The 23,044-nt window shown below is 53.0% G+C and overlaps 2 protein-coding genes across 6 annotated transcripts in view; one reads left to right on the top strand and one right to left on the bottom strand.

Moving 5' to 3' along the window:
* The first annotated feature begins 296 nt into the window (after window positions 1-296).
* Spata2 (spermatogenesis associated 2) lies at window positions 297-12,639 on the top strand. Of its 4 annotated transcripts, XM_052724871.1 has the most exons (4): window positions 305-1,121; window positions 7,349-7,516; window positions 8,174-8,609; window positions 9,215-12,639. In XM_052724871.1, the coding sequence occupies exons 3-4, from the start codon at window positions 8,292-8,294 to the stop codon at window positions 10,439-10,441; spliced, it is 1,545 nt and encodes a 514-aa protein (XP_052580831.1). In that variant the 5' UTR covers window positions 305-1,121; window positions 7,349-7,516; window positions 8,174-8,291; the 3' UTR covers window positions 10,442-12,639. The 4 variants fall into 4 exon arrangements, with proteins under 4 accessions (XP_052580833.1, XP_052580831.1, XP_052580830.1 ...); XM_052724873.1 differs by lacking the exon at window positions 7,349-7,516 and having other exon boundaries at window positions 297-1,121; window positions 9,248-12,639; XM_052724870.1 differs by lacking the exon at window positions 7,349-7,516.
* A 3,532-nt stretch (window positions 12,640-16,171) lies between these two features.
* Slc9a8 (solute carrier family 9 member A8) overlaps window positions 16,172-23,044 on the bottom strand; it is a 50,120-nt gene continuing 43,247 nt past the window's right edge. For both annotated transcript variants that reach the window (XM_052724867.1, XM_052724868.1), the window contains exons 15-16: window positions 20,957-21,103; window positions 16,172-20,383 (exon numbers count right to left, since the gene is read on the bottom strand). In XM_052724867.1, coding sequence (XP_052580827.1) covers window positions 20,276-20,383; window positions 20,957-21,103 — 255 coding nt within the window. In that variant the 3' untranslated portion in view covers window positions 16,172-20,275. The remainder of the gene's footprint in view (window positions 20,384-20,956; window positions 21,104-23,044) is intronic.

Genomic DNA, 23,044 nt, shown 5'->3' with positions numbered 1-23,044 from the left:
AACTGAACCTGGGGAGTACACACAGGTAGGCAAGGGTTCTAGGACTGAACTACAGCCCCAGCCTTTTATTATTTTCTTTTTTTGGCATGAGCTCTCTAAGTTATTCATGTTAGCCTTAAACTCACAGTCCTCCTGACTCAGCCTTTGGAATAGTTGGGATTACAGAACCGCGCCGTTAGGTCCAGTCTATGGGTTAATGGGAATAATGGATTCCCATTATTGTTATTACCACTTGAGACAGAGTTTCGCTATATAGTGATTTATTTTTAATTTACGTATGTGTTGCCTGCATCTATGTATGTGCACCACGTGCATGACTGGTACCCGTGGAGGTCAAAGAGGGCATCAGATCCCCTGGAACTGGTGTTATGGATGGTTGTGAGCCTCCATGTGGGTTCTGGGGATCAAACCCGGGTCCCTGAAAGCAATAAGTGCTTCTAAACGCTGAGCCTTCTCCTGAGTCCCCCACTCCCCCATCTCCGGATCCGCATCCCCAACCTCGGTCGCCAGTAGTACCACCCATGGCCCTCTCTCCAGTCTCGCCTGACCTCCGCCTATGCTTTGGCTCTCTACCCTCCGCGGTTTCGTCTGTGAAACAGGATCGCGGGGTTCGACGTCAGCCGGGGCTCTCAAGCACTGTCCTGACCAGGGGAAAGCCGGTCAGGTGGAAAAACCAATCTCCCCAGCTCTGGAACCCGTTTCCATGACAACGCGGCTAACCAGCGTCTGCGGGCGGGGCGCTGCACGTCACTTCCAGTCCATTTGCTTCCGGGTTCCGCTTGTGCCTCCTCCACTGTCCCTAAGGGGTGAGGTCGGGTTCCGCGGAGAAGCGCTAACCCCCCCATCTCCCCCTCCTTTCGTCTCCCGCCTCCTCCTCTTTGCTCTCCGTTCTTCGTGTTCACCTGCTGGCCACCGGCTTCCGCCGCTCCCTCGCAGACTCAGCGCGCAGCCGCGATCCAGTTTCTCGCAGGGCCCGCCTCCGTTGACGTCATTTCCGGGCCGAGTGCTTCCGGGCCGCCGCTAGCTCCGGTCCTAGTCTCGGTCCCCGGAGCCGGCGGGAGCGGCGGGGCCGTGCGGGGCCGTGCTCCGGCGGCGCTCGCTTCCCTCGCGGGCAGCGGCGGGTGAGTGCGGGGCAGGCGGGAGGGCAGGTCCCTGCGGGCGCAGTCGCTGGCCAGGCCCTCGGCTCCGTCCCCGCAGCCGCTATCTGCGGCCGGCCGCAGCACTGCTCCCGGGTGAGACTGCACACGCGCCCCCCCGCGGGGGCAGGCACCGCGCCGTGGCCCGCAGTCGGGAGGGGAGGCGGACCTGGCTTTGGACTCACCGAGTGACCTTGCCTGAGTCGCTCCGCCTCGGGAGCCTCGGTCTCCGGGTCTGTGAGGAGGAACACGGCGGCCTTCCGGGGCTGCGGTGGGCGTGGAATGAGAGGACGCAGGCGTTGCACGGTGCCGGGATACAGCAGGTGTCCATTGACAGGTCCTAGCACTTCACTGGTAGACGGAGGGGCGTTAGCGAGAGCTTGCCCAGCGTGTGCGATGCCCTGGGTTCTGCCCTCAGTTCCCAGCACCCCCGACCCTTCGCGCCTGCCTTTGAGACTGGGGCGTTTTCCCCACCTGTGGCGATCAGAGGCTGGCGGCTCACCCAGCAGGGAGTAGCCGCCGCAGGTTTACGTCCCCTGCAGAGAAGGGACATAGCTCCCTTCAGAACTCCCAAGAGAAGCCGCTGTGGGGAGGGCAACCGTGTTCCAGAATAGCCCAAGTTGTTTTCAGAGCTCTGGAAGGCCCCGGTGACAATGTTTCTGGAGGCTAGTAGAGGTGCGGAGTTCCTGTAGTGTTCTACGGTCAGCAGGAGATGCCGCCGATGGGTCTGGGAACCTCTTGCTTGCAGTGAGGTACATAGAGGTTGGGTAAAGAGGAGAGAGATGTAGTCGCATCTCTGATCCTATTTGGAGGCTGAAGCTGAACCAGGGGTGTGTAAACATGTAGATTGGAGAACTGGGACCCAAATAGCGTCTGCCAGTATAGGGAGAGAGTGCCTTTCAGTGCTGCCACGGGGCACATTCTGCTTGAATGGGCCAGCAGAGGTAAAGCGTTGGAACCGATGTTCCACTTCCCAGGTTATTTGGGTTCCATTCAGCTGAACTTTAAACGCGTTGGGTTTTCCCCGTTGGGTGTTTAAAGAATAATTGTTGGTAAAGCCCCCTGCCTGTGCACTAGCTTCCCCTTCTCTGACTTGCTTTACAAAGGGGTCTAGATTGTGGGTGCAGGAGATGCCACCCAGAGCCGATGGCACTAGGCATCCATCCTTCTGCTTCTGTGTTCCGGAGATTCACAGAGCTGTATTTTCCCCCTGCCAGCCTGGTATGGCTTGGCATTCCAGTCTTTGGGTTGCCTGGAGAAATTAACAGCTTCTGTCGCTGGGCTGGCTTGCTCTCTCCTGTAACCAGGCTGGATTTGCAGAGAACGTGTTTTTTGTTGTTGTTGTTGTTGTGTTTTCCAGAGTGTTGGGAATAAATTGCTGGCTCTGTGCTCAGAAAAGACACCAGTTAGGGCTAGCCACAAGGCAGCCTGTATTCTTAGGAAATGTATTCAGCAGGGATGATGTAACTGCCTCACTGCTGGCTGGTCTCTGGCCAGCCTCTCTCCTGGGCCCTTAAGCTTACATCATAAAGAGGCTGGTGGCTCTCCCAGCCCATTTGGTGTGGGAAGATGGCAGTTTTGCTACTATCAGACTGGGATTCCTGGCCGCAGGGCATTTGACTGATTGAACCTTTCAAGGAGCCCACCCCAGAAGATTTGTAAGATTTCAGATCCACTTCTTGGCTCAGTGACTTAGGACAAGTGAGTTGGCTCTCTGTGCTCAGTTTCCTCTTTAGTATTGGGGTTGTCCTGTGCATCTTACTGATTTTTTTTTTTTTTTTTTTTTTTTTTTTTTTTTTTTTTTGGTTTTTCGAGACAGGGTTTCTCTGTGTAGCTTTGCGCTTTTTTCTGGAACTCACTCTGTAGCCCAGGCTGGCCTCGAATTCACAATGATCCACCTGCCTCTGCCTCCCGAGTGCTGGGATTAAAGGCATGTGCCACCACCACCCAGCTCATCTTACTGATTTTTGAACAGCTGACACAGGGACCTGCATATCCTGACCCCTTTGTGATTGATACCGATTATAGCCAGAAATGGACGAGAGCCAGTCCTCAGGACCTGTTGGCCCTTTTGGCTCTGCTGGAGATGTTGAGTGCATCTTGACTTCCTCAATTGCTGTCAGGATGAAATGGGAGATGTGATGGAAATGGGGAGCCTGTCTTATCACTTGGAACATAGTAGGTCCCTGTTCATTGTTTGTCTCATCCTCTTACTCTGCTGTGCGTGGTGTATTTGGGTCTTCACAATTGTGTGTGTATCTTTAGAGGAAGACAGAGGTTGCATGACGTTCTCTTATCTCTGCACTTTAAGACTTTTTTTTCATTCTTTATTTTTATTTATGTGGTTGGTTTCTTTTTTTTTCTTTTTTCTTCATGCATGTCTATGGAGCATGTGTGTGCCTTGGAGGCCCGAAGAGGGTGTCAGACCTCCTGGGATAGGAGTGACAGACTGTACTAAGCCACCATATGGGTTCTGGGAATTAAATCCAGTTCCTCTGTAAAAGCAGCCAGGGCTCTTAACCACCGAGCCATCTCTCCAGCCTCCCTCCCCCACTGAAAAAAATAATTTTTTTTTTTTAATGTGTGTGAGCATTTTGCTTGAATGTATGTCAGTGCACATTCTGGGCATTCCAGGTGCCCACAGAGGTCAGAAGAGGGCGTCAGATCCCCTGGAACTGGAGTTATGGACAGTTGTGAGCCACCATGTGGGTGCTGGGAATCAAACACAGGTCCCTGCAAGAGCAGGTGTGTTTAACCACTGAGCCATCACTCCAGCCACCACCACCTTTTTTTTTTTTTTTTTTTTGCTGGTGCTGGGATTAAAGGAGTGTGCCAACATGTCCAGCTTTTTCTTTCACTTTTTGAGTCAGGGTTTCTCACCGAGTCTGGAGCTCCCCTTTCTTGCTAGGCTGGCTCTTCATCAGGCTCTCAGGATCCTCCTGTCTTTGCTCCCCAGTGCTGGCGCCACAGTGTGCACAGTGCCCTGCTGAGTGCTGAAACTCAGTTCTTCATGCTTGCGTGGGAAGCACTGCTGAACCGTCTCCCTATCCCCTTTCTTTCTCTCTTTTTTTCTTTTTGTTTGTTTTTTCGAGACAGGGTTTCTCTGTGTAGCTTTGTGCCTTTTCTGGAACTCACTCTGTAGCCCAGGCTGGCCTCGAACTCACAGAGATCCACCTGGCTCTGCCTCCTGAGTGCTGGGATTAAAGGCGTGCGCCACCACCGTCTGGCCCCTCTTTCCTTTTTTTGAAACAGGATCTTACTCTGTAGCCCAGGCTGGCTTTGAACTCTTAGAGCTCTTCCTGGTCTAACCTGAGTGCTGGGATTGCAGGCGTTCATTTTCTTTTGCCTTTCCTCTCCCTACTAAGCCTGTTTGACATTTTCTTGAGAATAGTCCAGACTGGGCTTAAGTGCATGGCAATCCTCCTGCCTCAGCCTCTTTAGGGATGGATTTCTAGGTATATGCTGCTACTACTCTCAGCTTCAGGATTCTTCCTATATGTGTTTCTCACCCTTATTTTAGGACTATGAGCACCCAGTGAAGCTGTGGGTCTCCTTTCATTGTTTGTTGTGGAGTGAGGAGCCACTGCCAAACAACACCTCTGAGCTAAGTGAGGCAGGAGGATAGCTCACTTTGAAAATATCATCTGGCGGTGGCGGTGGCGGCGGTACACGCCTTTAATCCCAGCACTCGGAGGCAGAGCCAGGTGGATCTCTGTGAGTTTGAGGCCAGCCTGGACTACTAAGTGAGTTCCAGGAAAGGTGCAAAGCTACACAGAGAAACCCTGTCTTGAAAAACCAAAAAAAAAAAAAAAAAAAAAAGAAAGAAAGAAAGAAAAAGAAAATATCACCTGCTTGGAGCTCAAAGCTGACTTCCATGGAGAGAAAAAAATAGCAGTGTATAGGAAGATGCATGGTAGCCACCCCACTGCTGCCCTCAAAAAGTCCTCAAAAAGACTGTTTCTATGTAGCCCTGGCTGTTCTGGAACTCACTGTCAGGCTGGCCTTGAACTCACAGAGACCCACTGGCCTCTGCTTCCTGAGTGCTGGGATTAAAAGTGTGTGTGGCCGTGCCTATCTTATTTAATGTGTATTGGTGTTTGCCTCTATGTAGGTATGTGCACCATGTGCATGCAGTTCCTGCAGAGAGCCCAGAAGAGGGCATCATATCCCCTGGGACTGGAGTGACAGGCAGTTCTGTGTGTTGCCATGTGGGTGCTGGGAATCAAACCTGGGTCCTCTGCAAGAGTTGCTGGAGCACCTAACCATGTCTCCAGCCCCCACTCCTTATTTTACGTCAGCATCTGGAAAGCAGAGGCAGAAGGATCGTAAGTTCAAGATCTTCCTCGGCTGTATAGCAAATTTGCGGTCAGCTTGAGCTACATGAGACCATGGCTAGTGCTTCCGATGGGATCCAGGGTCTCAGGCATGCTAGGCAGGTGCTCCACCACGGAGTCCCCCCATCCACGTGATATTCATGTTGGTTTTCAAACTTAACAAAAACCAGTTCCTGCTTCAGTAGCAGGAGGGAGCTTCTCCTAGGTAAACCCCATGCTTATTATCAGGAACAGCTGCAGATATCCTCTTTGGCTGGCAATGAGTTTGTATTGAGAGGATGTGCGTGCTTGGGTGGCTGCTGAGCTGTTCTAGGTAGAACTGGTCTTACACTATCTTCTTCACTGATGGCCTCTACAATTCCTACCCCCCCCCCCCCCATGACCAGGCCAGGCAGAATGTAGGCCCTTTGTAATACACTTGTGGGACATGGACTTCAGGGTTGTCTGGGGCACAGGCTCAGCCTGAGCTTCAGGTTGCATAACATGATATTTGCAGCTCATCCTCCAGCTGCTTTTGTGACCTGCTGAGAACCTGAAGGGTCACTGTGTGTGTGCATGGATTCCTTACATCATACATTGCTCCATGTCTTAGTTGCCTACTTCACACTGCATCAGTGCTAAGTACTGTGGTGACCTCTGACTTCATGGGAATTACAGGTTATGGCGGAGAAACTGAGAGGAAGCTAGAAAAAGAAAAAAGCCAGTAATTTCACAATGTGGCTGTCCCAGGGTAACATGGCAGTGAGGGACTGGGAAGGTGGGATTTTCTCAGTGTGACATGACGGTGACAGCTCTGTGTTGGAGCTGAGGCCTGCACGCTGTGGTGAGCCAGTCACCAAAGAGTCAGAGAAAGAGCAACAACGCCCAATGCATGTGCCAAGCCCTGATGCACAGTCAGCCTGACACAGGCGTGAAGCAGGGGCTGGTTGGCTGTTGCTCAGAGGGAGGTTGGACTGCTGTGTGGATGGGTGTGACCACCGAGGGCCTCTGGCCTTGGTCTGGAGTTAGCACTTACCTTTGGGGCCTGTGTTGGCCTTTTGCGCTCTCAGTCCCTTTGTTTCTAAAGTGCTGGGTGCCCTCAAGGGCAGGGGGCGGAAAAAGGGGGTCTTTCCAGGTCCTCAAGTATTTGTTGTTTGTTCCAACCTCACACTGTACAAGACTGTCATGTCTTACCTCCAGAATGTGCCCCTACATCCAGTGTGGACCCCCAGTTTTGCTGTGTGTGCCACCTCTTACTCCACTGTTAATGCTACCAGGCATCCTCCCAAACCAGAGATCCTGAGCTGTGGCTTACTGAGCCCTGGGTGGTTCTATGGACCTTGTGATTGTTGCCAGAGCACAGCTCTGCTAGAGGACCCCAAAGGCCAGCCCCACCCCCCCTTTTCCTCCCACAGGCTCAGTGATGCGGATGAACTCTTACCGCACCTGGGCAGCTGCAGAGACTGGTGGTCACCACCCACACTCTGGGGTTCTGGCCAGGAAAGTGTCAGGCGTGGTTTACACCCCTCTACTGGAGCCTTCTTGAGAGCCCGGTGTCTTGAGAGTGGGCACCTTGCCTGGGCACAGAAGGTCCTGTCACCATCTCACACAAGTCCTTACTTGGCCACGTGTGGAGCTGTGTGTGCTGATCAGGGTCCATGAGAAGAAGGAGCCAAAGGGTTGAGGGATTGTCTCAGGTGCCTTGGACCAGGGCTCTGAACTCAGGCTTTGGAGCCCCGGCACGCTGCGGCCTCACTGGTACCGGTGTACCCTTCTGAGCCATGTTTGCCTGCAGTGTGCAGCCCTGTGAGTGCTGCTATATTTACCTGAGGTTGCCTGTGAGCTGCTGGGCTGGGGTGCATACAGGCCCCAGCTCAGCACTTTTTCTTCTCCCAAAAGGCTGTGGTGCACTCTAAGGTGAAGGGGACAGTAGACTGCCTGGTCTACTCTTCAGTGGCTTCATGTGGCCATTCACAGAAACCCTGTGTGTGCTGCTGGGAGTGGGACCCAGCGTCTCTCACACTGCAGTCCCAGCCCCCACCATCAGGACAGTCGTTGGTGTGTCCTGTGAGTAGTCCCCCCCGCCCCCATCCCTCTTTGCTGCCTGGCCTTTAGCAGCCTCCTCTCTGTTGGTGCCAAGCTCCTTCCTGCTCCAGGAAAGCAGGGTGTGGTGGGCTGGGCCTGGACTATGGAGCCTGCCTGGGCTCTGACCTTAGCTTCGCCTTGGGAGTTAGTTCTGTGACCCTGGGTAATTTTCTCAATAGCTGCCTGTCTTCAGGGGCCACAGTAGCTCCTGACCCCACCTGCTCAGGAGTAAGGGAGTTAAGTGCCTAGGACATGCTCTGCAGAGCCAGCTCAGCACCTCCCTCCTGCTACCTCCGAGTCACACCCTGGCCTGGCAGTGCTTCACTTTAACTCTGCCCCGGGGCTTTCCCAAACTCCTCCTTTGTGACACCAAGGCCAAGTGCGTACCAGCTCCCTGACCCTGCCTCCAGGGCATTAGTCACTCCTGTGAGCTGCTGAGCTGCAGGGCCTGGTAGGTTTTTACCACCTTGTACCACTATGTGTTCCATATCTGTGTCAGGTGGAAGAGCATATGGGGACCATCTGGACTAAAGGGCCAGCATAGCCCGGGCCAGCTCTGGGCTTTGCTGTCCTCAGCATTCCAGACCTGGGGTAGGGACTAGTCAGATGGGTGATGGTTTCTTGTTCCTCCCTTCTCAGAGCATGTGCTGGTTCCTGGGCACCATGCCAGTTCTTCATGTGATGTGCCAGTCTCCGGTCCCAGAGCCATGGGGGAGATGAGGTAGCCCTTTGGGTTTGATTGGGGAAGCCCAGTTCAATGGATACGAAGTACAAGGATGATTTATTTCGGAAGTACGTGCAGTTCCATGAGGGCAAAGTGGACACCACCCCCGGCAAGCAGCAGCCTGGCAGCGATGAGTACCTGCGGGTGGCAGCTGCCACCCTGCTCAGCCTGCACAAAGTGGACCCCTTGCATCGATTTCGGCTGATCCAGTTTTATGACGTGGTGGAGAGCTCCCTCCGCTCACTGAGCAGCTCCAGCCTGAGCGCTCTGCACTGCGCCTTCAGCATGCTGGAGACGATGGCCGTCAACCTCTTCCTGTTCCCCTGGAAGAAGGAGTTCCGCAGCATCAAGGTGAGGTGGGGCCACTCTGCCTGCTGCTCCCTCCCGAGTGTCCGGCCCGTTCTCATCCCATGGGCTCCAAGCATCTGGGAGCTGGTGTGGACCAAAGCCCCAGGTGGGGGGGGGGGGGGGCTGAAAGAAGATCCTGCACTTTCCATAGCAGGGGAACAGGGGGCGAGTAGAGACTGCCCAGGCCAGGCTGGAACTGTGGCATGTTGCGTGTATTTGTCTGTCTATTGTAGTGGGAATTAAACCTATGGTGCATGCTGTATCCCAAGCTATATCCCCAGTCCTAGTGTGTTCTTAAAACTTTGGCAAAGGCCTGAAAGGGGCGTTCTCCGGGTTTAGTGTCACACCCCTATAATGCTATCCCCTGTGCTCCCTCATGGAACAGAGCCTTCATGCCTACACAGAAAGCTGATGGCCTTGTTGGCTTCATAGGGGCCACATGTGTCCCTTGCTTGGTGGGCATTTAGCATGCTCTTGCTTCTGGTCTAAGGCAGAAACTCCCCATCCCTCTCCCTGCTGGTCCTGCTCTGCACTTGGTTTGAACAGGCTTCTCTGTAGCATGCTTCTTTTTTTTGTTTTTTTGTTTTGTTTGCCCACTTTCTCCCTAGACCTACACAGGCCCTTTTGTTTACTATGTCAAGTCCACATTGCTGGAGAAGGACATCCGAGCCATTCTGAGGTTCATGGGCTACGAGCCTGAGTTGGGAACTGCGTACAAACTCAAGGAACTGGTGGAGTCCCTCCAGGTGAAGATGGTCTCCTTTGAGCTCTTCCTAGCAAAGGTCGAGTGTGAGCAGATGCTGGGGATCCACTCGCAGGTGAAGGACAAGGGCTACTCGGAGCTGGATGTGGTGACTGAGCGGAAGAGCAGCACAGAGGACGCGCATGGGTGCTCAGACGCTCTGCGGCGACGGGCTGAGAGTAGGGAGCACCTGACCACTTCCACAGCTCGTGTGGCACTCCAGAAGTCAGCCAGTGAGCGGGCAGCCAAGGACTACTACAAGCCCCGAGTGACCAAACCCTCCAGGTCGGTGGATGCCTACGACAGCTACTGGGAGAGCAGGAAGGTCCCCTCAAAGGCCTCCCTGAGTCTGCGAAAGGAGCCCTTGGCCATGGATGTAGGGGATGACCTGAAGGACGAGATCATCCGCCCATCCCCCTCCTTGCTGACCATGTCCAGCTCCCCCCATGGTAGCCCTGATGACCTTCCATCCATCTCCCCCATCAACGGCCTTGGCCTTCTGCGCAGTACGTACTTTTCCACTCAGGATGACGTGGACTTGTATACAGACTCGGAACCCAGGGCCTCCTACCGGAGGCAGGATGCTCTGCGGCCGGATGTATGGCTGGTCAAAAACGATGCCCACTCCATCTACCACAAGCGTTCAGCCCCCACCAAAGAGTCTGCCCTCTCCAAGTGCCAAAACTGCGGCCTGTCCTGCAGCTCTTCCCTCTGCCAGCGCTGTGACAGTCTACTTGGCTGTCCTTCGGGCTCCAAGCCCAGCGCCTTTCTTAGCAAGGCCTCTGCTCATGACAGCCTGGTCCATGGGACACCTATGCGGGAGAAGTATATGGGCCAGACTCAGGGCCTTGACCGGCTGCCACCTGTCCACTCAAAGCCCAAGCCGTCTGCCACAGGCACCTCCCGCTGTGGCTTTTGTAACCGTGTGGGTGCCACCAACACCTGCACCCAGTGTTCAAAAGTCTCCTGCGACGCCTGCCTTGGCGCTTACCACTACGACCCCTGCTGCAGAAAGAGCGAGCTACACAAGTTCATGCCCAACAACCAGCTGAACTACAAATCCACTCAGTTCTCCCATCTCGTGTACAGATAGGCCCCACCCCCATCTTCCGCTATAAGGGCTACACCACTGACCTGGCTTGGTCCCATCCAGAGGTAGCAGAGCAGCATCAGAAGTGGAGACCTGAGCTTGACCGTGGCAGCAGCCAGGGCCACTGCTCCTTCACACTGGAGTTCACTGAGCACTTCACCCCCACCAGTAGCGGCTGTGTGCTCTGAGGGACAGGGTGGCACGTCCATCCAGGCATTTCACTGACCTCTCCACTCCCTGCTCAGCTGGTTTGGGTTTGGGTTTTGGTTCTGGTTCCTTTGAAATAAGGTCTCTGTCTCTGGGACTCTTGCCACACCTACCCCTCCTTCTGCAAAGCCAGCTTGGACTGGGAATGATCCTTCGGGTCACCTTCAAATGCCCACCAGGAGTGGCGGGCGAGCTAGAGGCCTGCTGGCTTGTGAAATGAGCCCTCCTGCCATATCGGGCCTCTCTGATGGCTCGCCTCTTTTCCTGCTCCTGATACAAGGATCCCTAGGCAGATGTCCCCGCCCCCTCCCTCCCCCAACTGGTATCAAAGGGGAGCCAAGTCCAGTATTAGCTGAATGCCATCTTGCCAGCTCCACTCAATCAGCCCACAGTGTTGGCGAGCTCTGCTCAGCAGTTGGAAAGTGGACTCCCCAACAGGACTGATGTCCCTTCCTGTCTGCACCCTACTGTACTGTATATACAGAGTTTGAGGTTTATTTTGAAGTGAGTATTCAACTTGCTGTGTGTTTCAACATGGTGAAAGAAATTAATGATATGGTAATTATAAAGGTGCCCTGAGTCCTTTAGTCTTCCAAGGGGGTTGCTCATGCCCTTTCCCGGGGTGGTCTCCACTTGCTAGGGTGGAGCTGAGAGCCTCGGGGTAGGGGACTGACAAAGCCCATGTTCCTCCTCATGTGAGTAGAGAGCTGCTGCACTTCCCTACAGTAAATATTCGACACCTACCTCCAGTGTGCACGCGGGGTTAGCATGGTGCCGAGGTCTGCATTGACCCCAGTGACAAGGTGGAGACCTCAGCCCTCACATCTACAGCTCTGGTCTTGGTGCCTGCTGAGCATGAATCTTGTACCCCAGACCTTGAGTTCATTTCAGAAGGAAATTCAGGTGGGGTTCCCTCCACGCCCATCTAAGCCTTCCTCACTGGTTCCCAGCGCTCTGTCTTCTTGCACTAGGGTGAGTAGAGGTAGTTGTGTGCCCATTGGACAGATGCTTCTCCAGTACTCAGCTGAGTGTCCACGATTCGTTGTATAAATAATCCACCTCTGGATTTTCCTTTTTGGGAAGCAGAGCCAGGAGAAGGGCAGGAATTTGAAACTCACTTCTTTGTGAACTGGTAACACACTTTAGCCATAGGCAGTTGTGATGTCTGCTGTTTGGGATCTACGTGCTAGTGGGGTTTTCCCAAAGGCATTCAGCTCTGGAGCAGGCTGACTGGCCACACCCTGAGCCACTGTGAATGTGCTGGTGTTCTTCCGACTTACTGGAGTGATTTTAAGGTTTTCCAATCTTATACGGCTCTTTTTATCTCTAGCTATAGATCACATGTAGATAAGTGCACATACAGCTAAATTTGAGCAATCCTGTTACTGAGACTAGCCTCCCTGGGCCGCGGTCCTTGATGTTCCTTCTCCATTGGCACTGCCTGGCCCACTCCTGGGAGCTCTAGTTTTCTATTCCAGTTTGCTCCGGGATTGCAGGGACTCTTAAGATGGAGGCCGGGTCACCCGAGGAAATGCTGTGTGTGCAGGTTGGCACGGCCTCACCCTCCTAGGTGTGTCTCACTGTAGGAGATTGCTGTGATCCGGATAGTTGAGTATATGCTAATTTAAAAATGCACATATTTTGCATTCGATTTCTACAGAGTTGAAATGATCAGAGAAGATTTTAAAAAACTAACTAAATAAAGTGTCTTCCATTGTTAAAAGAAGTGTTTATGGTGTTGCAGCCCCTCCTGCGGCTTCCCATTTGCAGCACACTCTGGCCTATAAGCCATTGTTAGCACAAGTGACAGGATCCAGATACTGTCTGGGCATCTGGGGAAGATGGGAACCAGGCCCAGGGGCCAAGCTGCCCATTTCCCCAGAATGGGCTGTGTCCTCTGGGAGAAATAATTGTTGGTGGCTGCAGACATTAAGAATCCTTCCCCTTTTATTCCTGCCTCCAGATTTCTCTAATTAAAGGCATGTTTTACCATACCCGGCCAATGATTCCTTTTTCTTTTTCTTTTTCTTTTTTTTTTTTTAACTTAAAAACAAACAAACAAACAAAAACCAAACAAACTTTACAGGTGGTGAGATGTCACAATGGTTAAGAACACTGGCTGCTCTTCCAGGATCCCGGTGCTATTCCCAGCACCCACATTGTGGCTCCAGCCATTTCTAACTCCAGCACCAGGGGACCCAGCGCCCTTTCCTGGCCTCTGGTGCAGGCACCAGGTATGCAGTGTCCACACATACATACAGGCAAGACAACCATACACAAAATCTTAGAAATTATTTCATGTATATTTACTTTTGTTTCCATAAAGCTCAAGTCCCTCACATTTTGGGGGTGTGTGGGGTGTTGAAGTCAGGGCCAAGGGTATGCTAGACAAGTGCTGTGCCACTGAACCAGTGTGTCCCAGCCCAGAATGATGTATCTTTAAATTGCCATCACCTTTGCTACCGAGGCTGCCCTGCAGAGCATAGGAGCCCCACTTTTTTTGTTTTTCCATTTGTGTGTGTGCGAGAGGGATGTGTATGCATGTTTGCATGTGTGATGCATATATGAAAGCCCTTGGCGGTGGTGGCGCACCCGTTTAATCCCAGCACTCGGGAGGCAGAGGCAGTTGGATCGCTGTGAGTTTTAGGCCAGCCTGGGCTACAGAGTGAGTTCCAGGACAAGCTCCAAAGCTACACAGAGAAACCCTGTCTCGGAAAACCAAAAAAAAAAAAAAAAAAAAAGGAAAGAAAAAGAAAGCCCTAGCTTGATTGCTCTTCCCCTTCAATGAGGTAGGGTATCAGTTAAGCCCAGAACTCATGGATACGGTGACTGTCACATAAGCTAGTTTGACAGGCTTGCCAGGGTCTGACCTTTGCTTAGTCTAGTCCTGCTGTCACATGTTCTAGTCTCTTCATTTCCTAAAACCTTGTTGCCTTTTCCTGATTCCTTCCTATTGGCAGGCGTTGCTCCAGGATGCCACTGTGGGCTGAGGACAGTCCCTTACAGTGGGCCAGCTTAGCACGTGAGTGAGGCCTGGTCTAGTTCTGACACTCCAGAGTCTCCACTGGCCACATCAGGGCCTGTGTGGGCAGGTGAAAGAGGGTGATGTGGGATTGCTGGGTCATGCGGTGGTCCAGTTCTAACGAGTGTAAGTTTATGTGTGTAAGGCTTTTTTTTTTTTTTTTTTTTTTTGAGACAGGGTTTCCTCTGTGTAGCCCTGGCTGTCCTGGAACCTGCTCTGTAGACCAGGCTGGCTCCGAACTCACTGAGATCCACCTACCTCTGCCTCCCAGGTACTGGGATTAAAGGCGTGCGCCACCACAGCCTGGCTTAAAATTTTTATTTTTTAATGTGTATGGGTATTTTGCCTGTGTGTATGTCTGTGTATTATGTGCATGCAGTGCCCATTGAGGCCAGAAGAGGGTGTGGAGTCCAGATAGATGGTTGAGAACCAGATGTGCTGGGAATGGAACCCAGTTCTCTATGAGAGTAGCCAGTGTTCTTAACCACTGACCCATCTCTAGCCCCATTTGGTAGGGTTGTTTGGTTGGTTTTGGTTTTTTGAGACAGGGTTTCTCTCTGTAGCCCTGGCTGTCCTGGAAACTTACTCTGTTGAGTGCTTTTCTTAGGGAAACATCTGGTGGTCAGATATTCTTTATCAGTTGAAATGGCCATGGTTTTATCTTCCCTTCTGCTAATATGGAGTGTTATGCATACATTCTGGCTCTTTGGCATTTCTCAGAACAAGAGACAGACAGAGAGAGACTCCTGTTTCAGGAGGAGGCATTGTGTGGTTGCGGTTCTGCCCTCTGGGAGAGTCAAGGCTATTAGGCCTCTGTTTCCTACCTAGCTGTCACTTCACTCATACCAACACGCGGGCACTACAGTTCTGTTCTGTTTAGCAACTGGATCATTGCTACCACATCTATAAAAGGACCTCTCTATGGTGGTGGTGTGACTCTAGACGGGAAAATTCACACAGAACTGAAGGAACACACACACCCCACATAAACTTTTTTCTGGTTTTATAAGGATTTCACTCTAGTCATTGGTAGCTGCTGTTTACCATAGAGCCCCGGCTGGTCTCAAACTTGAAGCAATCCTCCTACCTCAGCCTCCCAAATGCTTGGATTTTAAGTACATACCACCATACCTTAGCTTCATGTGAAACTAAAATTGTTCTGGGGAGATGGCTCATTTGGTTAAATGTTTGCCTCCCAAGTATGAGAACCCGATTTGTTCCTCAGAACCCACATTAAAATGCCAGATGTGGGACTAGAGCGATGTCTTCGTGGTGAAGGGCTTGCTGCTCTTTCAGAGGACAGGAGTTTTTTTCCTAGTATCCACTTTAGGTGGCTCACACCTACCTGTAATTCCAGTTCATGGTGGCGCACGCCTTTAATCCTAGCACTCAGAAGCAGAGGCAGGTGGATCTTGAGTTTGAGGACAGCCAGGACTACAGTGAAACCCTGTCTAAAACAAACCAAAACAATGCTTTCTGCTCTGCCATCTCATGAAGCCCCATCTTCCCTCTGGGCCTCAGAGGAACGGCTGCAGCAGGTCCAGATTTTATCTATCTATCTATCTATCTATCTATCTATCTATCTATCTATCTATCTATCTATCTATCTATCTGAGATGAGGACCAAACCCAGGGCCCTCAGAGGAACGGCTGCAGCAGGTCCAGATTTTATCTATCCATCTATCTATCTATCTATCTATCTATCTATCTATCTATCTATCTATCTATCTATCTATCTATCTATCTATCTATCTGAGATGAGGACCAAACCCAGGGCCTTGTGCTTGCTCGGCAAGCGCTCTACCACTGAGCTAAATCCCCAACCCGCAGGTCCGGGTTTTACACCTGCATGTAATGGGGAGGAACCATGAACAGCTCAAGGTACTGCTCTCTCTTGCCATGCTGGGTCAGAGGCCTTCCTCAACAAGTAAAGGGGCTGACAGGAGTGCTGACCAGGGAATGAGCCAGCTCTCTTCAAAGCAGCTCAAAGCTGAAGGCCCAAGGAAGCAAAGGTGGAAACCATAGAGAACTCAAGTGGGTTTGCAGTATGGGTATCTTTTTGTCTTTTTTCGAGACCGGGTTTCTCTGTGTAGTTTTGGTGCCTGTCCTAGATCTCGCTCTGTAAACCAGGGTGGCCCGAAATCATAGAGATCTGCCTGCCTCTGCCTCTGCCTCCCGAGTGCTGGGATTAAAGGTATGCGTCATCACCACCTGGCTTTTTTTTTTTTTAAAAGACAATCTTAGTCTGTAGTCAAGGCTGGCTCAAAATTGAGGCCATCTTCCTGTCTCAGCCTTTTTAGTGTTGGGATTATGACTATACACCCCTATGCCTGGCAGCATGTGTTTTTATTTTTCAGAGAGCGTCTCACTGTGTTGCCTTGGTTGCTTTGGAACTTGCTATGTAGGCCAAGCTGGCTTCCAACTCAGATAGAGTCCCCTGTCTCTGCTTCCTGAGTTGTTTGAATCTTAGATGGTCTTTTAATAAGAAAACCCAGAGCCAGATATCAGGGTGAAAGCTGAAAGATCAGAGAAGCAGAACAGCCAGCCACTAGTTCTGACCTCTACGAAATCCTCAGTCTAAAGAGACTGAGTTCCTGTTTCCTCACGCCTTATGTATCTTTCTCTGCCCTGCCATATTACTTCCTGGGATTAAAGGTGTGTGTGCTTCCCAAGAAAAGGCATGTGATCTCAAGTGCTGGGATTAAAGGTGTGTGCCACCACTGCCTGACCTCTGTGTCTAATCTAGTGGCCGGCTCTGTCCTCTGATCCTCAGGGAAGTTTATTAGGGTATACAATATATCACCATACCAGTGCTGGGATTAAAGGTATGCACCACCACACCCAATACAGCATGTTTTTAGTGTGCACTAAAATGTCTCTGGGATAGGTAGGGGCTCTGGGACCCTTTTCTCCACAGCTTCTGGCCTCTGAGGAAGTTATTTCTTCCTGTTTCTCCCCTCTACCTTGAGGGCTTTTTCTGGAGTTGCCAGGTCCTGTCTTCCAGTGGGACTGAGCCCTTTCCTCCAGGCTGGCACTACTCAGAAAAACTCCCAGCCATCTTCAAGGTCAGGGCATCCTGAGAATTCAGTCTGTAGTTCACCAGTGTCCCCTGACTTCAGCTAGTTAAATTACAGCGAGATGTCACACTCAGGCAGCTTTTCCTCATGTCCTTGCACCCTTGGTGCATCTCCAGCCTGTGGCTGGCAGCCAGGTAGATACGGCTGCCACTTCACTCTCTTGGGTGCTGGTGGGGGTGAGGGAGTCTCAGGGCTTTTGCCCCGTGTGTGCATGTATGTGCAGGACCTTACATAATAAGGCCTCCCTTTGTGAGCCGAGGACTAGATAGGCTCTGGCTCCTCAGCTGTGTGGATTTAATGGAGAAGCTTTCCGTTTTTCTGCAGGTAGACAGTTGTCAAAACCAATGTGCACTCAGCCAGCAGCAGGCCCTGAGAGGCCTGGAGCACTGGATTCCTGGCACCTGGGAGGAAGTCATGGTTGACATGAGCATTCTGCCTCACGTGTGTGGCTCACAGAGGGGCAGAGGCTGTCCTCCTAACCATTACACTGCTTGAAACATGCCTACTGCTGTCCTGGAGAGCTGTGGGGACCCAGAGCCGCCGCACCCAGGAGCTTTGCAAAGTCACTTGACACAGCAGAGACCAGCTCTGACTCCACAGCGTTTTATTTCTAACTGTCCAGTGACGTGACCTCCCACTCAGTGGCAGGCGAAGGTGAGCTCCTGCAGAGTGACACAGTTCGCTCCAGCTCAGGCCCAGGCCCCGCCCAGAAAGCAGCAAAGGTTCCCTTAGGCCCCAGGAAGCCTCCCTAAATCACAACAGAAAACTAGCACTCCCCAAACCTTCCACTGTCAGAGAAGAGTGGAGCCCAGGCTTATGAAGAGAGCCTTCAGCCTCCTCCTGGTGGAAGCAGGGGGACTCCACCAGTCCCCAGCATCTGCTACCATGGTTCTAGCGCAGGGCCACAGCCACCAAGGGTGGCCTGTCCCAGCACCACTGCACATGATTGTGCCTGGGTGAGGGGCCATGGCACCTGCCTGTCTGGAACTGGGTGGACAGGTGGGAAGGCAGCATGGAGCAGCAGGGCCACCAGAAGGCCTTCCCTCCCACCATTCGGTTTCAGTTAACACAGCCTGGCTCTGGGGCCCTGAGAGAAGCCAGGGACTTGGACCTGGTTTCCTAGGCACCAGCCAGCAGAGAAATCAAGCTGCTATTTCTGAGAATGGGGAGGGCTCCTGTCTCCATGTGGCATCTTAGAAGCCTCATGGGTGGTAGACAGCTACTGAATTCCTCCTCACACGGGAGCCAGGAACAGCTGACCTCTACCATATGTACCTCCATAGCTAAGTGGGGAGGGGGCTGGGCAGCAGCCACCCAGCCCAGAACCTACCATGGGCACGTGGACCTAGTAGTTCTCAGCGTGGGTTTTAAGAAGGCTCTGCTCAGTCCCTTGGCATTCTATTGCACAGAAAGGACTCTGCACACCAAGCCCTCAGGCTGTCAGGTTTTACCCCAAGATGCTGCATGTGGCTGTCTCGGGGAGCCCTGTGACCATAGCACTGCAGAAAGCAGGTCGCTGATTCCAAGAACTGGCTCATATATTCTGTAGGGATGGGCCACCACTACACTGAGCGCCAGCTCTCCAAGGGCCCCCATGTCCCTCACTCTGAAGCATTACCTTCCATGTGCCCTGCTGGCCTGTCCCTTGGCCTAGACTGAACTCTGCCGCCCGCACAACTGGGTCATCTACCACGCACACATTCTCCGCTGCACACGACAGGACTAGCAGGTCTGAGGAGGTGACAGCAGCACCTGGTCTCTCATCTGAGAAATCCCCTCTAGAGCTTTGCTCCCTGGCTGTGGGCCCTGGAAGGCTGGACACTCCCAGGTGCTAAGCCCACAGTCCCCGGGAAGGGGCAGAGGTGCCTACTGACATGCAGGGCTGGTGCAGCAGCCCTCCCACCAAGCTCCCGGAAGCTCACTTCAGGTCTCAGGTAAAAGCAGGAGGCCAAGAATGGTATGTCCGAGAGGCCTGGTGACAAGGGGCCAGTGAATGACACCCGAAGCTTCACTGCTTCCTCTACGAATTTAAGGGTTAAAAAGAAATCTTGGCAAGTACTGAGCTGGGAAGCAGCTTCCATCTCAGAGATGAGCCCGAGCCCAGCCCCACTCCCAATCCCACAAGGCCATGGGTGGAAGAGGACCCAGCTTGGCTGCACCAAAGACAAGTGACCTTATGTACAGAAGCAGTCTACATGCCTCCTCCAGCTTGGCCACCTTCTGCAGCAGAGTGAGGTGGAGGCCTCAGAGGCCTGGCCCTCTGCCAACATCAGAACCACAGCCCCTGAGGTGCAAAATACCTGCAAAAAACCCACTCAGACCCACTGTGCCCCCATTGTGAGCCAAGGCCATACACAACAACCATGCCACCAGGGGCGCAAGGACGGCCTAGGGCCACATGGGTAGTTGCTGAAGGGCCACAGATGGGCAGACTGCAGCAGCTATAAAAGGGCAGGTAAGGACATCAGGCAGTGACCATTGCCTGTGGTGTGCCTTAGCCTGAGACATGCACGGGAGTGTGTCTGTGTGACCCAAAGTCACCGGCATCCCAAGTGGCAATTGATTGGAGTGGGGAACCCTGGTCTCAGGCGCTGTGCTATGGCCACTGTCCCAGTGTCTTGGAGATCCGAGGCCAGGCATGGAGGGCAGAGGACCCAAGCTCCGGGAACTGGTAAAAGGCTGGGCTCTCAACAGCAGCTGGGTGGGAGGAGCTTCACACTATAGGGTCTAGTAAGAGGCCTCTGGGCAGAGGCCAAGAATGAAGGAGGAGACTGGTGGAGGGGAGAGGATGTGGAGGTGGCTCCCACACTTAGGAAAGGTACCCCCAAGGACCCTGTGCTTACAGGGTCTAAAGACCCCCTTTGTCTCTTCAGAGGGTATTCCAAAACCAGGGGATAGGCCAACACCTTTCCTAGAAGCCTGCAGCAGGCTGACCCTTGCCAGGTACCAGTGTAAACATTTGCAATATGCCCACAGGAGGGCTGCAGCTGCCTGCCCAAAGGCAGGCTGAGAGGTGCCAGTTTCATGTCAAAAAAAAAGGTCCTTTAGCCTTTCTCTTTGGGAACACAGGACACAGGACAGGGAGTGTGAGGCTTTCAGAATCTCTTGGCCTTGGCACCAGGTTGAGGCTGCTGCTGCTGCTGCTGCCGCCGCCGCCGCCGCCACCGCCACCAAGGCTCCTTGACAACGCGGAGACAAAGAGCAGATGTGCCTGCCAGCAGCTGCTCCAGAGATGTGAGGGAGGTGTGGCCCACGCACAGAGTGAGCTGAGCAAGCCAGCCTGCCAAGTGTTCTCTGTGGCCTGGCACAGAAGCAGAAAGGGGGCTGGCTGCTGCCCTCCTCTGTAGGCCCAGAAACAACACTGGGGCAGGCAGGTCTGGTCCCGTGAGTCGTGGAGGCCGATCATATTTCTGAAGCCAGTACTCTCCAAAGGCCTGAAGCTTCCTAGCTAGGACTAGCCCTTGACCTACCATCTTGTGTTCTGAGGAGGCTGCATGAGGCATCTTCTTCCAGGCCCAAGACATTGTGGGCTCAGAACAGCTCCTGCTCATCGTCCTCAGAGCCTGACGGGCCCTGGCGGACCTCTTCATACCACTTGTTGGTGAGGCTTTTCATCTGGATGCGCCCATGGTGGAGGTCCTGGAGCGAGACACAAAAAAGTCAGTGACGGGGTCGGGGGACAGAGGCTGCTGTGAACCTATGTGTTGGAGATAACAGGAGGGCCTGCTGAGGACTGAGGGGGACGGGGAGAAAAATGGCATGTTAGGAACTCAGCCTTAGAAATTAGATAAGCCTGGTCTCTGGCAGCTTTGGAGTGTGCTGCCCCATGGATATGAGCTCCTTTCCCTGGGCCTTGGTCTCCTCTGCTGTCAAGTGAGGTAGCATGTTTTGCTGCTTAGCTGTTGGAGGACATGGTCTTGGGGGTGGGGTGGGGTGGGGTGGGGTGGGGTGGTGATGTGGGGAGAGGGAGAACAGCCAGGAGAGCCCCACCCTGGAGGAGACAGCTGCAGAGCCAGGAGGGCCAGGGCCACAGGCCGATCTGAGACTTCTTGGCTCAGCATCAGAGGCTGACCCACATCCCTGAGGGCAGTAGGGAAACCCAAACTGTTGTTAGCCATCTTCCAAGGTGTGTAGGGAAGGAAAGCAGCAGGGGTAGAGCCCTGGCCACTGCAGACCTGAGCTCGGGAGGCAAGGTATCTGCGACATGCCTACCTCCTGTGTCAGCCGCCGTGTGAAGAAGGGGTTCAGGTACTTGGCGTCCAGCCACATGAAGCCTTTCAGGTCCTGCTTCCTGATGTAGTGGGCTTCGTACTCCTCCTCAGTGAGCTCTGACAGGTGTTCTGACTCGATGGCATTGCCCTGGGTGAGAGAGCTGGTAGTGTCAGCAGGCACTTCCCTGGGAACCCCCACTCTGCCTTCTTGCCAGAACATACCAGTAACACACTCTACCCCAGACAGGTAATCACAGACACAGACCTTTTTGGGCCCCCAAAGCCTCCCCTCTACAGGGAGGCCCACTGACAAGTCTGGAGCACAGGAGTCTTCAAAGCTGCAAAGCCCTGCCGGCCTGGGCCTGCAGTGCCGAGGGAAATGGAGGAGGTGCACAGTCAGTCCTGGGGGTTGAGAACCCTGAAGATGCCACAGATTTCAGCCAGCCCCAGCTGTACTTTCTGCGGGGCTACACATCTGACACTCAACAAGTTCCTATACTGCTGTTGGTTTTGTGCCTCAGTGTTCTTCTCCCCTGTAGGATGGGGACTATGAAAGTCCCGGCTACCTGCAGAGTCCAAGTGCCTTGGCCACAACAGTGTGTTACGATTGTCCGAGAGAGCCGGGCAGTGGTGGCGCACGCCTTTAATCCCAGCACTCAGGAGGCAGAGGCAGGCGGATTCTTTGTGAGTTCGAGGCCAGCCTGGTCTACAGAGCGAGATCTAGGAAAGGCACAAAGCTACACAGAGAAACCCTGTCTCGAAAAACCAAAAGAAACAAAACAAAACTATTGTCCAAGAGCGGCTGTAGCCTTGGCAGAAATGTCAATCTACACAGGGCTCACATCTGTAACTCCCAGCACTTGGGAGGTTGAGGCAACAAGACTGCAAGACAGTTGTAGCTACAACACCGTCAAGTCCAGCTTTGTCTACAGAGTGAGCCCTGTATCAAAAGGCAAAACTGGGCTGGGCCGGGCGGTGGTGGCGCACGCCTTTAATCCCAGCACTCGGGAGGCAGAGCCAGGCGGATCTCTGTGAGTTCGAGGCCAGCCTGGTCTACAAAGTGAGTTCCAGGAAAGGCGCAAAACTACACAGAGAAACCCTGTCTCAAAAAAACCAAAAAAAAAAAAAAAAAAAAAAAAAAAAAAAAGGCAAAACTGGGCTGTAAAGACAGCTCAGTGGTTCTGAATGCCTGCTGCTTGTCCAGAGGACTCTAGTTCAGTTCCCAGCAGCCACGTTAGGCTCATAGCTGCGGGAAGCTCTAGTTCTGGAGGATCTAATGCTCTTAATGCTCTCTTCTTACATTCATGGGGGTGAGCACGTGCACCCCGCCCCCCTCCCCAACAGCAAGCATGGCAAGGCATACACATACACACATATACTTTAGAGATCCCAACACAACACCAAGCCAACTAGTTAGCTAGAAGCTGGGAAGAGAGGGCTCTGAGAATGGGAAGGACCTGCAGAGCCTGAGGCTGGAGGAAAGGCTCTGGACCAATGGCTCTGACTCTCCCACTCTCAGACGGCACTTTGATGACTGACCCAAGTTACTGACATCTCAAAGAGGGAGACTAGAAGGCAAAGCATCTCAGGATGCAGGAGGGGTGGGTGGGGTAGGAAGATGGGTCAGGAGTCAGGGCTGCTGCGTGGGGGAGGAAGGCAGGGAGCCAGTGTAAGGCAGCCCCAGCCTGAGAGTGGCCTGGCAGCAGGTGGTGGCTCACAGGAAGTAGAGGGGGAAAGGGGGCACAAAAACCTCAGTTTCCAATATGTCTGGGTCCTGAAAACCTCTATCCCTAAACCATGATCCCTCTGTCCTTGAGGATGCCACCTTGCTTACAGCCCTCATAGCTACCACAAGCCACCATCCTCTCGGCCCCTATCAAGAGATGTGAATGCACACTGAAGAAAACCTCATTTGGAAACCTCTTGGTCCCTGACCTGGGCTTCTCGCTCAGCTCCTGGCAGCAGAGGCACTCTCCCAGGACTCTAGGATAGGACCAGGCTCTACTTCAAATGTCCTGAGCTACAGATGGCATCGGTTCTCAGCTTCTATGACTTCAGCAGGTCACAAGGCTGGCACACATCCTACCTC

The sequence above is a fragment of the Peromyscus californicus genome, unplaced genomic scaffold (genome assembly GCF_007827085.1).
Source record: "Peromyscus californicus insignis strain IS unplaced genomic scaffold, ASM782708v3 Scaffold_7__1_contigs__length_154581171, whole genome shotgun sequence".
NCBI lineage: Eukaryota > Metazoa > Chordata > Mammalia > Rodentia > Cricetidae > Peromyscus > Peromyscus californicus.
The sequence above is the reverse complement of the archived record's forward strand: the minus strand, read 5'-3'. Positions and strand labels throughout refer to the sequence as shown.

Bases quoted from the DNA above. Each gene is read 5' to 3' on its own strand.
- Spata2 (XM_052724870.1), top strand. From the start codon at position 8,292: ATGGATACGAAGTACAAGGATGATTTATTTCGGAAGTACGTGCAGTTC. The intron at 8,610-9,214 runs GTGAGGTGGGGC...CTTTCTCCCTAG, and splicing joins AGGAGTTCCGCAGCATCAAG to ACCTACACAGGCCCTTTTGT.